Source organism: Alosa pseudoharengus, unplaced genomic scaffold (genome assembly GCF_046254945.1).
Source record: "Alosa pseudoharengus isolate Yale_2024_CS ecotype anadromous, Long Island Sound unplaced genomic scaffold, YU_APseudo_1.1 YU_APseudo_1.1_scf_22, whole genome shotgun sequence".
Taxonomy (NCBI): domain Eukaryota; kingdom Metazoa; phylum Chordata; class Actinopteri; order Clupeiformes; family Clupeidae; genus Alosa; species Alosa pseudoharengus.
Genome location: NW_027468680.1, coordinates 32,254,838 through 32,273,165, shown reverse-complemented (window position 1 = coordinate 32,273,165; position 18,328 = coordinate 32,254,838). Strand labels below are relative to the sequence as shown.

General features: G+C 44.9%; 1 protein-coding gene across 1 annotated transcript in view; it reads right to left on the bottom strand.

Moving 5' to 3' along the window:
• LOC143139155 (ryanodine receptor 3) overlaps positions 1-7,200 on the bottom strand; it is a 205,393-nt gene extending 198,193 nt beyond the window's left edge. Inside the window, exon 1 of the mRNA XM_076299756.1 lies at positions 7,020-7,200. Coding sequence (XP_076155871.1) covers positions 7,020-7,067 — 48 coding nt within the window. The 5' untranslated portion in view covers positions 7,068-7,200. The remainder of the gene's footprint in view (positions 1-7,019) is intronic.
• Between the last annotated feature and the right edge of the window lie 11,128 nt (positions 7,201-18,328).

The window sequence follows — 18,328 nt, the reverse complement described above, 5'->3', positions numbered from 1 at the left end:
CCCCTTTTGGGGGATGGGGGGGCTTTGCGCATATCTCCCACCGTGAAACAGCCACTGAAATGACTTGGTATTCATCACACCTGGCAACCGTCCCTGCAGGTGAAGATTGATTTTTAAAGGGCACTTGACGCAGTATATTCCCTAGTAACAGCCCATTTCTTGTAGTTAACTTCTGCACCAGAAGCCTTGTGTGTGACCTATTTAAGCAGATCTTGTTCTAGTGGCCATTAACTTAGATGTTAATTGCTGAAGCAAGTAAATATTTAGAGCTGATGGGGTGGGGGGGGGGGGTGGCGGGGGCTTAGGAGGGAGGGGGTATGCAAATGGCAGACAGGTATAAGAAGGGCAGAATTGAAGAATTAAAGTAAGAAGTGATGATGAAGAAAGGACAGATGGAGAGGGAAAACGAAAGAGGATATATGTTTCAGGGAGTGTGTGTGTGTGGAGGGGTGGGGGGTGACTGTTGTAGAACATGAGAGACAGCTCAGCACTTCCACAGCTAAGAATACCTCCATTTCTGATCTGGACAACCTAGCTTCTGAGCATAACTTGACGCCTTGACACACAGCTGTCAAACACTTTGTGTACTGTAGGTACGATTGCTAAGGGGGTATTGAGAAAGGATAAGCTGCATTGCTAAGCACACTGTGTACTGTAAATGTGCATACTACATATGTGTGTAATGTATCAGTATGTACATCTGTGTGTCTTTGTGAAAGTCTACAAGATGGCATTACACGAGGTCGGAAAAAAATAAAACGACTCAATGTGACAAAAGCTAGCGCCAGGTCAATCTAAGATCTATCAAGAGAGACTTTAGATTGTTTTGCTCTTTGACGTTTCCCAATTAAAAAAAGGTCTTTGCACACAGATAGATTTTTCCTTTTTGAATGTAATTATAAAGGTGAGACTACAACCATTCACATGTTGGCCTTTAAAGAAATCCTTCTCACCCTTACTTAATTTCTCTCTCTCCTTCTTTCTCCTTCTCTGTCATTCTTTTGTTGTTTTTTTCTCACTCTCTCTTTCTCTCTTTTCAAACACACATTTTCTCACTTTCTCTTTCTATCATTCTTTCTCTTTGTCTCTGACTTTTTCTCAACCTCCTTCTTCTTCTCTATGCCCCTCTGCACATTCTTTGTCCCACTTATTCTTTCTATCTCTGACATTCCTTTTTTTCTGTCCCTGTTTCTACATGTCTCTATCCCTCTTTCAGAATCTATAGCCTCCATAGAGCCAAGGTGCTTGAAATCCTCCCATCAAGACGCTTCCAGAAAAGAAGGGAAGTGAGGGATGTGACTTTGGTACCACCCTCCACCCCCACCCTACCACACACACACACACACCTGTCAGAGAATAGACACGCAGACAGAGAGAGGGAGAGTCACGCTGTCACCCAGGTTGCTAGACACAGACATGCTGAGGATAATATCTCCACGGTAAGGCTGGGCCCGCTCCTGCACAGCAGTCTAGGACAGCAAAGATCTCCAACGCCACGACATACTCAGGCATGCCACACATGTGTCAGGACTATGACAGACTGCTATGCCTGAGTGTGTGTGTGTGTGTGTGTGTGTGTGTGTGTGTGTGTGTGTGTGTGTGTGTGCGTGCATGCCCGCAGGTGAGTGTGTGTGAGTAGGTTATCAAGGCTACACACATGAACAAACACACATACACTACACAAATATTCACACAGAGGGATCCTTCATGTGTGCAGACTCTAACTTTCACACACACACACACACACACACACACACACACACACACCATGTCCTGTGGTACTGCTCACACACATGCAGTAAATTAGATTGGCTAAATTAGATTGCTGCTCCAGTCAATGAAGCCATGCTTAACCTGGCCTTTTACAACTGATTGACACTGATGCCCCCTGTGTGTGTGTGTGAGTGTGTGTGTGTGTGTGTGTGTGTGTGTGTGTGTGTGTGTGTGTGTGTGTGTGTGTGTGTGTGTGTGTGTGTGTGTGTGTGTGTGTGTGTGTGTGAGTGTGTGTATAGGACAGAAACTGAGTAGGTGTAAAGTATGCATAAGCATCTCTATTTATCTGGATGGCAGTATTTACAGAGTTCAAGGTCATATCCCACTGTCTGTGGCAATTCATCTAAAACTGATTAAAATGGCCATGATCCTTAGCCTGGCGACAGGCGTAGACTTTGGGCTAACTTTGAAATCATTGGTCCATCCACATTAATCACATTAATCAGGGATTCATAACGTATCTTCCCATTTCGCCTAAACTTTACAAACTGCCAAAAAAACAGCATTGGCAGTCATGAAACAATGTATGTGGGCCTACCATTGCTGTAAATACATTTACACATCCTTCCAACTGCAATTTTTGCAGGCGTTGCTACTACCGTTTACACAGCCACATTCAATTTCAAAACTATAGCGCCATCCCCTCTCTTCGCTGACTGGGCAAGTAATCTGCTGACCGATGGAAACGGTAGTGAACTATGCTGTTCCAGACTACTATCTCCCTGAAAGGAGATCTAGGTGGGCGTGGTCAGGCTACATGATCCTTCTCATGACAACAAATGTTACATCGCAAAACACAAGGTATCCCAGGTGCACTTCGGCAATGTCAGAAACTCCATTATTCATTTTGGAAGTCAGTATGGCATCAAAAGTTTGAAGCCATTATTTTAAAGTAAAAGAATAAAATACAAGCTGAAGGACATACATAGACCTGAAGCATAAAACATACACTGTATGTCCCATTCAATTATATTCTATTTCTATATTCTATTTTTTGCTATCTCAAAGAGTTTCACAATCACTCACCACTGATGAAAACAAAAGATGAGCAACAGCTACTCACCACTCCACCACTTTACACAGAGAAACTCCACAGAAAAGCCCTCAGTCCCATCATTCTCTGCCTTGCCCCCAATGCCCCCATGTTTTGATCCTGAGTAGGCTCCATGTTTACTCCCAATCTCCCACTTCACAATAAAAGCCGCTCCTGTCTGCTCTCCCCCCTTCCCTCAGCGCTAAATTGCCCGTAGCGCACAAATCCCCTCTCCTCTTCGGTTGTGTACCGTCTGCTCAGCGGGGGTCATTTCAGCACTCCCTGGTGGGAAATTACTTCATTTAGTTGTGAAAAGGAGAAAAAAAGCTGTTGGTGTTCTGTTTATTAGCAGACTCCTCCACAGTAAATAGCGGCAATTTTATTGTTTGCAAGCAAAGCAGATATCAGATAGGTCGTATTAAAAAATGAGGGAAGTGGTCTATTAGAGTGCCTATGCCTAACAAGAAGACAAAGACTAGATGTTGTTGGTGTTGGGGAACGTTCAAAAGCGTGTGTGTGTGTGTGTGTGTGTGTGTGTGTGTGTGTGTGTGTGTGTGTGTGTGTGTGTGTGTGTGTGCGCGTATGCGCGTGTGTGCATGTGTGTGTGCGTGTGTGTATTTCAGCACAATACATGATGGTGCTACAGCCTACATTTTGTGAAGTTTCAGTGTAACTGGGACGAGAAGATTAGTGCACTGTTACTGTAAGTACCAATCTCATTCGTAAGCTATCAGTAAAGCAAGCTGCCATTGTTTTCAGCCTGCTTGCCATGCGCAGGTTTGCAGGTTCAAGCCCAGTGAGGGGCTGTAATTCAACGTAGGTTACATGTGTGCGTGTACGTGCACATGCTTTCAAGTGTGCACATGGGGTCATTGATATTCCAGTGCATGTCTATGTCCATTAGTGTGTGTGCCGGCATGCATCCATTATCATGGGTCTGACAACAATCTGTCTATGTGTGTGTGTGCCTACAGGTACACAGAGTTTCTGCATGCTATGTCTACAGGTGTGTTTCTGTGTGTGCCACTGGTCTAGTTAGGAAGAGGGTGCATGCATTCTGTTTTGCTGCTATGCACTCTGCACTCTTCATCTCTTTATCTATTTATCTATCTATCTATCTATCTATCTATCAATCTGTATCTCCCTCCCTGCCTCTCTCATTGCTGTGGCATTTCTGGTGCAACCGAGCTCTGCACCACACGGCTGGTCCACTTTGCATTCCACAGACACACACACACACACACACACACACACAACCTGATCCCACTGCCATCCAGTCAGCTGCTGCCCCGTGTGGAGAGATGCAACAAGCTGCTCCATTTCTTAAAGGCACAGAACCCCTCTCCAGTAACTAGGCTGAGCTGAGCTGGACCCCCTCAACCTCAGTACAGAGAGAAGGAGAGAAATACAGAGAGATATGCAAGAAAGAGGGAGAGAGAGAGAGAGAGAGAGAGAGAGAGAGAGAGACTATGGGTAAGCCATCAGCAGCGGCTGTGTGTGTGTGTGTGTATGTGGGTGCGTGCGTGTGTGTGTGTGTGTGTGCGTGTGTGTGTGTGTGTAGGACAAGAGTGAGTGACTGAAAGAGAAGTACAGACAAATGTAGTATATTTGTGAGAGTGAGGGAGAGAGTAGGAGTAATCAAGATGGAGCAGTAAAGAGGGAGCGGGAGGAAGACAAAGAGATTAAAGACAGACAGGGAAGAACAACGACAGGGTGACATTACAGAGAAGGACATTTGACAGAGATGGAGAGGTGAAGGACAAGAGAGAAGGAATACAAGAGAGAAAGCAAGGGAGGAGATTGAGGAAGAAAGAAAGGGAGAGAAGGATGAAAGGGGAGAAATATAAGAGGGGATGACATCCCACAAGGACACACCAGTAAAAAAAACAACAACAAACAACCTGTTTGTCATTCTACTACAATGTGTGGCTTTGTGGCTTCTGGGTAGTTTTAGTTCTGCCTGGATGTATTTTTATATAAAGCACAAACCCCCTGAAGCCAAGATTGTGCTGAAATGTCAGCACACTTGCGCAGCTCCATGCGCTGATGTAATGACCTCTGTATAAGGAAGAGCCAATGATGTCATGTCATTTCTCATTCTCTACTCAATGGCTAATTATAAACCTCCAAGATATCTACCCCTGTGATATTCCACTGTTCTTCATAGAGGTTAGTCTTGATGAACATACATACCACGCCACACACACATACTTGGCAAAACTGAGAGGGTAGAGATTTCGTCTTACTCTTGGTCAGATAGTGGTCGAGCATTCATATCTGACAACGTTCTTTGAAGGCTACTTTAAGGTAAATTAGGCTACTTCAAGCTGTCTATCACTAAATTCAATTGCACTGATTGTGTTAAAAGAAGCTATTCTTCCCTCCCCACCACAGCCTGGAGACAGGAGTTCTTAAAACCTGGTCGTCCATGATCTACTACTAGAAGAGACAAGTACTCATGGTCTCCTTTCATTTCCCACAATGACGTACTTAAATACCTCCTAACTCAAAAGTACTCTCCTGTTTCTAATGAAAATTTCAAAGCTTTCACAGGTACATCTCTCTCTCTATCTCTCTCTCTCTCTCTCTGTTTATGTAAACACCCTTACATCTGTATTGTCACATATTAGGGTAATGGTAAACGTGATGCTTTAAAACAGCAAACATTTTGGAAATAGTCATAAGAAGTGGTGTTACTGGGCACTTCAGGTGTTGTCATTGGGTTTTTAACTGCCAGCTCCACCTCACTCACACACCTCACACAACAAGGGCGGTCTATTTGTAGTTCATTAGCTCAACACATCACTGCAAAACAACATCTTAACACATACCAGCACATATTAAAACCATAGCATATTACTTTGCTTTGTGTGCGGACATAACATCGTTTGAGTGGCCTCCAAAGTGCTCCTTGGCTTAAGCTTTAATGCATCAGCTATGATATATTTGTCTAGAGACTGTGAAAACAACGCCAGCAAAACAAGGAGTCCCGCCGGCCATAAAGAGACACACATATTTCCTTCCATAAGTAGGCTATGTACTGTATGACCACTGTGTGCTGACAGTTTTACGCCCCTCAGTGTCGAATGACAGCGCTGTTAAAGAGATTCAGCCACGCTTCGCTTCATAAATCACGCATGTCGGCGGACAATTAGTATGGGGTTTGAGGTTTAGTCGCAGGTAGCTCGAGCGGTATTGTGAGGGCACGTTATGGATGGCTCTATCTCATCGCTCCGCGCGTCCTCCCTCCGGCCACTTGCGCTGCCTATTTGAAATCAATGTCATCAGCCCCCTCTCTTGTCAATTGCGTAACATTGTTTGAATTAATTTCACTTTGTGTGAACTCTCACTGCAGATGACTGTTCAAAAGATGCAGGTCAGTGGTATTTGATAGCCAATGTTGGATATGTAGGATTTTTTGTTGACAATCCCCACACCAGACAGGTTGACACCACGGTGTTCAAAATCATTTATAGCCTACATAACACTTTCAATGAGTTATGTTTCGCAATAGACCTCTGGCAGTGTACACTACAGAGCCTACAGTATTTTTATCACATGGACAGACATGGCAGCTCACATTTGGAGGGTGCAAGCTGGCATACCAAATCAGTGAAGAGATGGCGAGAGGCTACGCTGTAATGCCAGATAAGCTGTCAGGTTATCAGATATTAAGACCCTCTCGCCGCACTCCCACCCCACCATTTACCTTAAGTCATTTGGCATTAAACGGATTTTTAAAATGTCAGCACGCAAGTTTTATCCAGAATTAGCCACAAATTCTTGGAACTTTATCATTCCCCGCATGTTACTCCGAGTAAACACATGGATGATAAAATACTGTTTGTTTCAGAAGCGAAATGTCAAGTTCCTATCCAACGAAATTGCACTGTATGGATGCGCAAAAACAAAGGTAGGATACTCTCTTTACCGGGTGGTGGGTACAGCCACACAACACGAGGAAGGCTGGCTATTGCCTGCCCCGATGAAGAAAGATACAAATGGTTTGTATCTTTGCTCTAATCAATGTTGTCGCGGGGAGATGAAGGTGTTTCATTAAATTACCGTCATCCTAACAGATTCATCACAACCCAGCAATGACTAACTGCATTGTTCTTAAACATCGCACACTACACAACGATGCTCGCCTGAAGTGCACCGACGCTTTTGCCACATGCCTCTTGATTGGAATGATGGATACTAGCCTACTTACAGTTCGTAAGAACTGGATTTCATCTTCCCCTTCACCACCTTCAGCCATGGCTGTTCTGGAGCCTGCTCACGCTCGGATACCCTCCACTGTCGGCTCGCAGCACCTCGCTGCTGCTCCTCACTTCTGTCGATATTAGCATATAGCTAATCCACAGCCATATAGGGGAGCTGGAGAAAACCAACTGCACCACCGCAGCCTGTCACTCACGCACGCTCACTGTCGGTGCCAGCGGTGCTGATCCCTGAGGAGCGCGCGAGCATCGGCACTCGAAAGTGGGCGCTGAGGCTCGTGTAGGCTGGACGGGCTCGGTGTGTGTGTGTGTGTGGAAGAGGCTTTAAACGCAGTCAAAATACGGCATTGGGGTCTTATGTTTGACGTCACCAGTGGCGCTTTATTAACACAAACACAAAGGGTAAAAGCGCGATCTTTGAAATAGACGCAGCTGTCAAACAGTGACATTCACATGTTATTTGGTACGTATGAAGTGAACAATTTGTCACATGATTATTCAAGAGACTTTGATGTGAAAGAAGTTTCTCCGATGAAGAGTTATTATAGGCCAGGCTAGATTGGCCAATTGAATTAAATTATTATTGAATATTTGTCATTATCTCTCTCTCTCACACACACACACACACACACACACCAAACAACATAGGCCTACTGACGCAAGCACAAAGCATTTTCATCATTTTCATAGTTTCACGTCTATTAAGATTGAATTAGCCAGGATTGAGGCAATTTTCCCTTGCTCAATAAAAAAAGACAATATAGTTCTGAATGTGGCTACAAAATCTCCACGTAATTATATCTTCCTCGGAGGTGAAATAAATTGAAAAAGGACATTAAAATCAACTCGTTAAGCGCAATTAAAATGTTATGTTTATGCTGGTGTTTTCTGTTTCTTGTTTAATGGCAACACATCCAGATCGTTTCTGTTTTCTTTTATTTCTCTCTCTCTAGCTACTCTCTTCTCTTCCAGTCTTTATTTTTCCTGGTGTTTTTGCTTTGCTAAAGATATATGTCCCTTACTGGATGGCCAGTGCATTCGCCCAGGCGTTCAGTAAAATGTCAAATTACAGCACCTGGTGAGTGTGAGATCAATAGCAATTCGGAAGCCCTCCGTCTGAGGACACTGATAGAGCACACTCAGAAAAAGTGTCTTTCGTGTCTCTAAAGGCAACATAGTGGTACTGTGAGCCTATGAATCAATTAACTACAAAATAACTGCAAGGGCTATAATGAATTATAATAATTTAATTATGATAGTTGGTAAAATAAATTCACTGTGCTAACAACAGACACTGGACATTCTTTTCTGATTTGGAACAGGAGTTTATGTTACTGTATTTACCCAGTTTTGTTGTCATCTTCTGCCCTCTTGTGGTTACTTTAGAGTGGTACAGTCTACATTTCCTGGCTATCACGGTATAAGTATTCATGTGACCTCTTGGGAGGCCAGCATACACTCTTAAAACGCATGTGTTGGAAACAACACAAACTGTGTTGTCCATATCTGGACATGGAGATGAGTTAAACAATGCAAGCTGTGTTGTTTTCAACGCAAGTTGTGTTATTTTCAACACAAAACGTGTACACTCTTGAAACGAATAACAAAGGAAATGTGTTGGAAACAATCTGGACATAGAGATGTGTTAAAAACAGTTGTGTTGTGTTGTATTTAACACATTTATTTTAAGAGTGTAGAAGAAATAGCATGCATAAAGGGATAGGAAGTTGTTTAGACAGTTTTAAACCTGGTTGGATACAATAAAACAACTTTAAAGTTGAGATTCTCAAAGTCAGCTGCTTTACTAAACAGCTGATGCAGCCATTCCTTTGCCCTCATCCCCAGAACACTCTCTAAACTAGAAACTATTCAGATACTGCTGGAGTTTGGAGTATTCTGGCCTTGACCTGAAACCGAATCAGATCCACAATGGGATGCACATCACATTACATCACATCACAACTAAACCCATCCCAGAGCCAGGTGCATGCTGAGATATCATGCACAGTATGACATCACATTATTGAATTATCATTCAGTTTCTGGATTTAATGACTGTTGATATGATTTCTTCATAGGCCTATATGTCACTCTGGAATTCAATCTTACTGATAAGTATGCACACAAACAAACACACAAACACACAAACTCTTAATCACACACACCACCATGAGTGTTAGACAGTTACTCTGAATGACAAAAGAGCTATGATATTCCAACACATGAAAAGTTTGGTTCCAAAACGCTATGTCTCCATTTTTAAAATCATTAGTCGTATCATTTAATTGTATATTTCAGGTAATATCAATAAAATTGTAGTTGTGCTGTTTTGATTGAGTAAATTAATTCAAATAACAATGACCCACTTACAGTGCCACTGCAATTACCTGGAAAACAGAATAAAATAAGTTTAATTAAAATCTATGAAATTTAATTCAATATATATAGCATTTTGGAAACAAAATTATCTTGCTTAGTGTGTTTGTGTATGTGAAAGTGCATGCAGATGTGCCAGTGTGTTTGTATGTGTGTAGGCTACAGTGATGCCTACAGTATTCGCTTATGAGAAAGTCTCATGGTTACTGTAACTCATCAATTATTAGTTGATTACTGGTACTGGGTGGATTACCTATATTAACAGTTGATGGACACTACCGGCGTGTGATATATCAGTTAAACTGTTGTCTCTTGTCTTACTTGCAACAGAATCATCTGCAGAAGTATCATGGAAGTATGGCCAAAGAGTAGGATTTCAAGTAACCTATAAGTGATGGCTTTTAAAAAATATGGAACATAAAAAACTCTCACATAATGTAGCTATTGATTTATTCAACCATTGAAGGACTTTAAAGGTTACTCTAAGTTTAATACCTGTTCCTCATATCAACTGATGACAGCAAAATCTCTACACAAGAACAAATGGCATGTAGATTTATATTGTCAATGTCCTATTGTTACTATACATAGTAAAGTAGCCTATAGGCCTACTCTTGTTGCTGTTGTTGTTGTTTTTAGTGTGGTTAATACTGAAAGTAGCTGACACAGGGAGGTATTACTATGCAGTATGCATAGCGTTCTACTCCACCTGCTGATAAGTGCAGAATGTAGTGCACAAATGCTGAAATGAAAGGGAAATGACCATGTCCCAAGATCAATGAGACATGGCTGTTCATCTGCAGTCAAGTGTGTGAAATCAGCTTTGCATGGACAAGGCAGTCCACTGGAAAAAAACACACACATGACCAGTGAGCCACAGGATTCTTCTTTTGCTCTTAATTGTTCATTCTCCCACTGAGAAGATATCATTCTATCACATAAATATCATAGAAAATAGAAAATAAACACAGACAGTAGATGGACACAGAGCAATATATGTGTTTTAGATATACAATGCCTGATTGTTTTGAATATGTGAAGAATCCAGAGAAAATTGGAATGTCTGGGAATGTCAATACAGTTATTTTGTCATACAAATCAATGTTTAGATTACTGCAACTCTTTCACCAAATTACAGAGTCCTAGAGGGAGTGCATTTTTCACAGCAATGTGTGTTCTTTGTAACATTACATTTACATTGAGCAGACACTGTTATCCAAAGTGACTTACATAATGTCAACTTTATTATAAGGGATTACATTGTCCCCAGAGCAACTTTGGGTTAAGTGCCTTGCTCAAAGGCACAACAGTGGAAGCTGGGAATTAAACCCACAACTTTTCAGGCTACTCTTGAACTTTCAGCCTAGCTCCTTAATACCACCACCCCATTAAGTCTTCAATCATTATTGATAGCAGCAACAAAATGTGTGATTGTAAATGTATAGTCTGTGCTCTATTGAGAACAAGCAGGCTCTGTTGAATTTGAAGGAACTACTCCTGGGTGTATGGATATGATTAATTCCATATAAGATTGTGTAAAATGCCAACTGCTGAAACGTTTGAAGTTTTAGCTCAATTGAAATGTAAGATCTATGTTTAGGAGCAGTTTCTTGTGGGGTTGATGTGGTGGCCATGTTGGGGCACAGGTGCAGCGGTACATAAACATCACATGTGAAAAGTAAAACAGTACAAATGAAAGTATTATTAGCCCTTTGACATATGAAGTACAGGCTTAAATAACTCTTTTGTAGAGCATCTGAAGCACATAACTTGGTAGATGCAATGCAACAAGAAAGAAGGTAAAGCCTTAGCCAATGAGAATGACGTTTTCCACCAGGCTAACAACTTAATCACAACGGTAGAATGGTTATTGAGCCCAATGACACATGCATAGCATAACAAACTTATTTTGGCTAAGTTGGCTACTGTACCACATCCTTGGTGGTACAGTACCCCCCCATATATGCCCCTGACTGTAACTAATCCACGACAATCTGCACAACGCTGTAGGCAAACTTCCCTTAAATTATATATTTTATCTACGTGTGTGTTTCAAGATGGGTTTGCTAACAGCTCTGGTTGTCGTCCCCATTCATTTAGGGATGACTCTCCTCCAAATAGTCTGCGGGCCTTTGCGTACCTGAGAAACTGCAGCTGCCCGCCGCACGCTCACTCATCACCAAGTCCACGGTCCACATGGGTTGGGCAATGCCACAGCGCACCAATCAGGGCATTTCAAAGGAACGCTGGTCGCTGTCATTGGCTCAGGCTTCCTTTCCGTCACATTCTGTTTGCACTGTCCTCCAGGAGGCATCGGCGGACGCTGGATCTGTAAGTGGAGGTGAAGACTAAATATTTGTCATGCACCCGAAATGTGTAAGTAGCTTACCTTGCCGAGTTTACAGCCTATAGCCTAGAACGACACACTTATGAGTGGCAGGTGCATTACGGGTGATAGAACATGCCGCTGTCATGTGATAATCTGCTTATGTCTTGGCAAAATAGTGAGAGGGAGCTCGCAGAACTTGCCGCATTCTCTCTTTCTAGTGGGTGTACAATTAACGATGCGCTAAAGAATAGTTTCTGAAACATTTCTGGAGTCTAGAGGGTAACGAAGCACGTCATCTTCAAAGCCCTCAGTAAGAGCACCTCTTGAGACAACAAGGTAGGGAGGACCAGCAGTGCACGGACGCAAGATGTAAACATGTATCAGTAGCCTATTACAAGGAGTGCACTCCATTCGTGCTTTTCAATGTTTAAATGTCTTGCGCACAAGTGTGCATGTATGGATGGGATATATCCCGAGCGTCTCGACTCCATTCATAGTGTTTGTCCTTGTAAGACATCCTCTGCCGCAGCTTGTGAAATGTTCATGTAGTATTCATTTAACTCTAAATTTAGAAAGTATGCTTGAGTATATCAGTCGTTATGAAATTAAATTGCATGTGCTCAACCGACTCTGAACAATGCAGCATTCGGATTATCTCAACTGAATGCATACGTCATGTGCCAGGCAATGCCCATTTCATAGACGCTATTTTAAGGGACAGTGGCATCAATAGAACCACTGTTGGTCAGTGACGTTCATCCGCGTTGTAGTTAATTACAGTGCTCATGGACGTAATTTTCAAGATGCACTTCTTATTGTTTTGTCCTCTAAGTGTGTTATACTCTGTCAGATGTACATAATAACCAATTTAGTGTAAATGCCCATTGGTATGTTTAATTACTAGTTATCTGATGAATCGGGGTCTATTATTCTTTCATAAAACACTCTGTGTAATAGAATAGTTGATTAGTGTAGTTAAGCTATCAGAGTGACTGAGTGAAATTTACTTCTTGAGTGCATCTATACACAATGACTGCGGAATTTTGAGCCATGCAATATGATCATTTTGAAATGAGTGGCAGTGAGCCTGAGCCATTGGCAGGCGTGTGGTAAGCTGCGGTAACATTGACATGCCGCACATGGCTTTGGACAGCTTTATGGCACGGTGCATCTGCTTAACAGCCCTCTCTCCTCTGACAGGAGTTCCATTCCCCAGGAGATGAACTTCCCCGAGCTCTGACCGCTCCGTTCCTGAAGTTCTGGCATCTGAGAGCGCAGCGGCCCACGTCCGGAGTAGAGGAGGACGGCACCTCAAGGTTTGGCCCGAGCTCACCGTGAAAATGGCCGTTGCCACCGAGGTGGAGATGGAGACCAGGCACACGGTGCTGCGTCTGTATCGGCCCATCCGGGAGCTGAGCTTGGTCAGCGCGTACTTCCCCTGCGCGTCTGGTCACCGGGCCGCAGGCCACGCCTCCTCCCTGCTGGCCCGGCCCCCAGTGGCCACTAATGACCATGGCCGCTGGAGGAGGGACGCCTACCCCGCCGCAGGCGAACAAAGGGCCCAGTCTTACAAGTCGGCAGGCGAGCTGCTGAGTTCATGTGACGCGACGAAGGCGGCAGTGGCCGAGCTGCGCTGGCTGGCCGCCGAACACCATCAGCTGTTGGCTGACCTCCTGGCTCTGTGCGGAGATTGCGCCACCCGAATCAAAATGGGCAACCAGGACGGCAAGCTCCAGGAGCACCCGGAAGGGGTCATTGTGCCGGGGCAGGGAGGAGCGGGAGTGCAGGCCGTGGTGGAGACCAGCAGCCTGCAGCACCCCCTGTCCCCAGAGCGCAAGAAGGGGGCTCTGAAGAGCAGGAAGCTCAAGAAGCTGGCTGGGAAAAAGACGACGGACAACGCCGATGAGCTCCTGCAGAACAAGATCAAAAAGAAAGTGGACAATGCCAAAGCTGGGAAAGGCAGCACCTCCGGAAAGAACACGCCGCAAGAGCAACCAAAGTCCCCTGGGACTCCTGGCTCTGTCGGGGGCAAGGTGTCTCTTCATCGCTGCCCTGACACCCCGGAGACGGGCTCCTATGCCAGTGTGGGCAGCGAGCCCCTCCTGCCCATGGACGATGATTTCCATATCGCCCGGGAGGGCTGGGACTTTATGGAGGACTCGCAGGCCTTCATGTCCGGGGGTGACCTCTGCAGCGAGCTGTCCGAGTACCACAGCCAGCTCTATCTGGGCTGCGGGCCCATCGCCTCAAGTAGCCTCCTGGAGGACACCCAGGGGATGGGGGCCGAGAGGCTGGTTAGCGGGAGTAACCTCCGTCCATCGGCGGGGAAGAGCTCCAGCTCACCGCCTCGGCCAGAACAATGTGCCTCTTCAGACGGGGCCATGACTAATTCGGCTATCGGGCTACACGATCAGGCGGAGAGGAAGGAAGCGGGGGTCAAATTGGCCACGAAGACTCAACAGGATGCCAGAGCCAATCCTAAGGTCAACTGCGTCAGAACGGTCGGACAAGCGGTGCCTGGCTCCGGTGCTGCTGGGGAGGATGCGTCTGCGTCTCACCCCAGCAGAGACTCCTCAGGGCCAGGGCAGAGCAACAGCCCTCAGGTCGGGGCAGACATGATGGGGCAGAAGGACAGTCTGGCGGTAGACCGACCCACCGAGGGTCTCAGGCTTACCCTCAGCTCCCCTTCCCCAAGTGGGAAGATCCGGATGACGAGCCCCACGTCTCCGTCGCTCTCTGGCGTGTTCAACGTGTCTTTCCCGGCCTCCAACAGCCTCCAGAGCATGTCCCCTCTGCTGTCGCCGCTCTCGTCCCGACTGCCCAGCCCTCAGTTCAACCACCGTATCCTCCTGCTGCCAGAGGAGGGAGATGGCAGCCAGCGTCAGGGTCAGGGCCAGGGTCAGTCCCAGGCCAGAACAGCGCAGAGGCAGTTGGCATACGGGGCAGCGGCGGCATCTCTGCCATCGGCAGATGATGGAGACGAGCCCAGGCTCACCACGGAGGTCATCGACAAGAACGGCAACAAACGCACTATCACCCGACTGGACCTCAACCTCAGCCGGTGTGAGGGAGCGGGAAATTCCCGGTGGAATCCTTCCAGCACCTCTCCCGTGTCCACGGCAACAGGTAAGAGAGTGAATGACAGCCATTCCATGCTAGGTTTTTAGGCTTTCTAATGTAGCCGATCAAACAAAAGGTGATTTGGCCTGCTTAGCATCCTCCCGTGTGGGTGTTAAAGAGAGTTTGTTTTGATTGTGTTTGATCACTGAAAAGTGGTTGTGTATTTGTCAATTTGTTGTCATGGCTCTGAACTGTCAAGTAAAAGTACAGCTTTGTGTTGAAAAGAAAAAAGAGACTTTTATCATTTTTGTTATGAAATCACAATGTATCACCCTCTACGTTTTTAGTCATCTTGCTGTGCATAACTGGAGCAGACCACTGTGTCTGTTGTGCTGATAATGCTCTGCCGTAGTGGTCAGATGGATCCCACCAGTATAGAGCCTGTAGAGTCGTTATCATGTGACTTCCCTCTCCAGCACCAGTGACTGGGATTTATGCCCCCTGCTGAGGAGCTATTATTTACTAGAGCTGAGTGAGTGTGTGTGCTGGGTGGGTAAATGAGGGAGAGAAAGTGCATGTATGGATTCGATGCTTGTGTGCAAATCTCCCTGAATGAGTGTGAGTGTGTGTGTGTGTGTGTGTGTGTCTGTGTGTGTGTGTGTGTGTGTGTGTGTGTGTGTGTGTGTGTGTGTGTGGGAGGGGGGATTGATGTGTTTTCAATCATGTGTGTCTGTGTGTTCATGCCTGTGTGCGTGCTTGTGTTCATGTGTGCGCGTGCATGTGTGTGTGTGTGTGTGTGTGTGTGTGTGTGTGCAGAGGGTGCAGAGGGTTGGCTCAGATCAAAGGCTTTGGGGTCGGGCCTCAGTTCAAACCCCTCCTTGGCTCTCATAAAAACAATGTGAACTCAAGCATCGCCAATCCGGAGCTCCACACACACACACACACACACACACACACACACACACACACACACACACACACACACACACACACACACACACACACACACACACACACATCTTCACAGCCTTGTCCCTCGCAACTTGAAGGGAAGCTGACAAAGGGTGAAAGAGCCGTCATGGCCGTTGCAGGGTCACAGTGGCTCAGTGTAAATGGGATTAGTACTCATGTGTTTGGCGAGCACTTCCGGATAGCAGGGCCGTCCGCAGCTTAATCTGGTCAAGGAAAGCTGGATCTCATGGTTCCCACTGACAGTGCAGCCAGGGGAAGAGTAGGGATGTCCTCATTCACACACATACACGTACACATACACACATAAACACACACACACACACACACACACACACACACACACACAGAGACCAGATGTCAGAATAGTACACACTTACACTCTCTCTCCCTCTCTCTATCTCTCTCTTTCTCATGCACACACACAAACAGGCAGGCACACTCTTTCTCTCTCTCTCTCTCTCTATCTTACACAATCATTCTCTCCAACTCATACTCGCTGTCTGTCTTTCTCTCTATCTCAATCTCCTCTCTTTCTTTTTTACTGTATGTCTCCTTCTTTGCCTCTCTATGTGTCACATTGAACACCCCACACCCACAGACCCTGAGCTAGTCCTGAAAAAAATCAATTTGTAAACATCACTAGCCTAGATTTTATTCCATCGACTGTCAGAAAGTGTACCCCTCAGCTTCAGGACCCTGAGGCTACTAGCCCACCACTCTCTCTCTATCTCTTACACACACACACATACACACACACACACACACACACACACACACACACACACACACACACACACACACACACACACACTCTTCCTCACTGCACTGTGGCTGTTGTGACCACTCGTGACTAACTTCCGTTTGTACAGAATGATTTGTTGCCAATGCCCCTCACTGACAATCACTCCAAAAGAAACAAGGTTAGTGGGAGCAATGTGGTCTGAGTCAGATCACGGTTCTTCCTTTATTTATTTGACTGTTTTTGTTTACTTGCATGACTATACCTATACCCTCTCCTTGCATTTATTTCTGGCTACAGCATGTGAGGGACACAGGTTAGAAATGAGACATTGCTTTGTTCTGTTCTGATTTAAATGGAAGCAGGTAGGCAGTTAGGATATTAGAGCAGCAAATTGATGAACAATCCTTCCTTTCCAGTTCATGTCAGGCTTTCTCTGATAAATTTGTTATTTAGTTCATCTTTGTTCCTATATGTCTGTGTATATTACAGTGAACACAACAGAGTTGTGTGTTTGTGTTAGTCAATGATAATATAGATGAAAAATTCAGTCCAGCGGAATACATGGTCATACAGAAGGTTTATCAATGACCTGAGATATATTTGGCTCCAACTTCAGAAGAGAGCACTTCTGCGATCTTGTTTGTAGGAGTGATGGTTTAGGAGAGTGCACCCAACACTGAGTGTGCGCAGCAATGACGGCCAAATGAGATGAGACCTAAATCTGTGAGCCAAGCAATTTAGAGAGGGTGTGTGTGTGTGTGTGGGGGGGGGGGGGGGGGTATAGACATAAAACTATAGGACAATTCCACTCAAAACTGTCATGTCCATAACTAAATACCATGACATTGTGTTGGCTTAATGGATGTGACAGTTTTGCACGGAATTGCTCTATATCACAATATGTCATGGCAACAATATGAATGATATGAATGTAGTATGGTTCAACATGATCTTTTTTGCCAAAAGTCACATCAGTCTTGAGAGACTGTAATTAAAAGCTTGAGGAAAATGTCATCTAATGCTAAACCTGTTGTTGAATTGTTAAGTAAAAATTTAATTTTATTGGCAAATGACCACCTTTGAAAATGCAAGCACACATATCATACAAATTCCTCTATCAAAGACGAGACAATATGGCACATCCCCACTCAAGATGTGTACCGTATTCAGGAGGGTTCTCAAGATGTGTACCGTATTCAGGAGGGTTCTCAAGATGTGTACCGTATTCAGGAGGGTTCTCAAGACGTGTACCGTATTCAGGAGGGTTCTCAAGATGTGTACCGTATTCAGGAGGGTTCTCAAGATGTGTACCGTATTCAGGAGGGTTTTTGATTGTAATGCTCATGGACCAGATTTACTGGTACGAATTTAATCATGACATCTATATGGTTTATGTTAGTCTTTGCCTGGAAAACCTCTGCAGAAGATGAATTAGTCCTGAATTCACACAGCCCCACCCAGCACTGACTGCTATTAGCATTTGGCATGCCATCAACAACAACTGTGGTCAGGCATGTTCCTAAAAACCTCCTTCTAAAAGCTGTGCTTAGGTACTTGCAGGTGTTTGCTAGTCCGCATAGCACATTTCTGCAGGTATATGAACACGTCTGCCAAACAGCATAGGTTTGGGGGACATTTGCTTTGTCTTGATACTCATTTTATTGCAGTTGTTACCACGGAAATAGTGTTGTTAGGAATAGAGCAGTCCCAGCTGAGGTGGAAGTTATCCAAGGACCAATGTCAAGTGTATCTGCTTTGTCCTTGGGTGCTCAGTTTTGGAACCTCTGGTCGATATGGCCTATTTTCTCCACTCCTGAAGC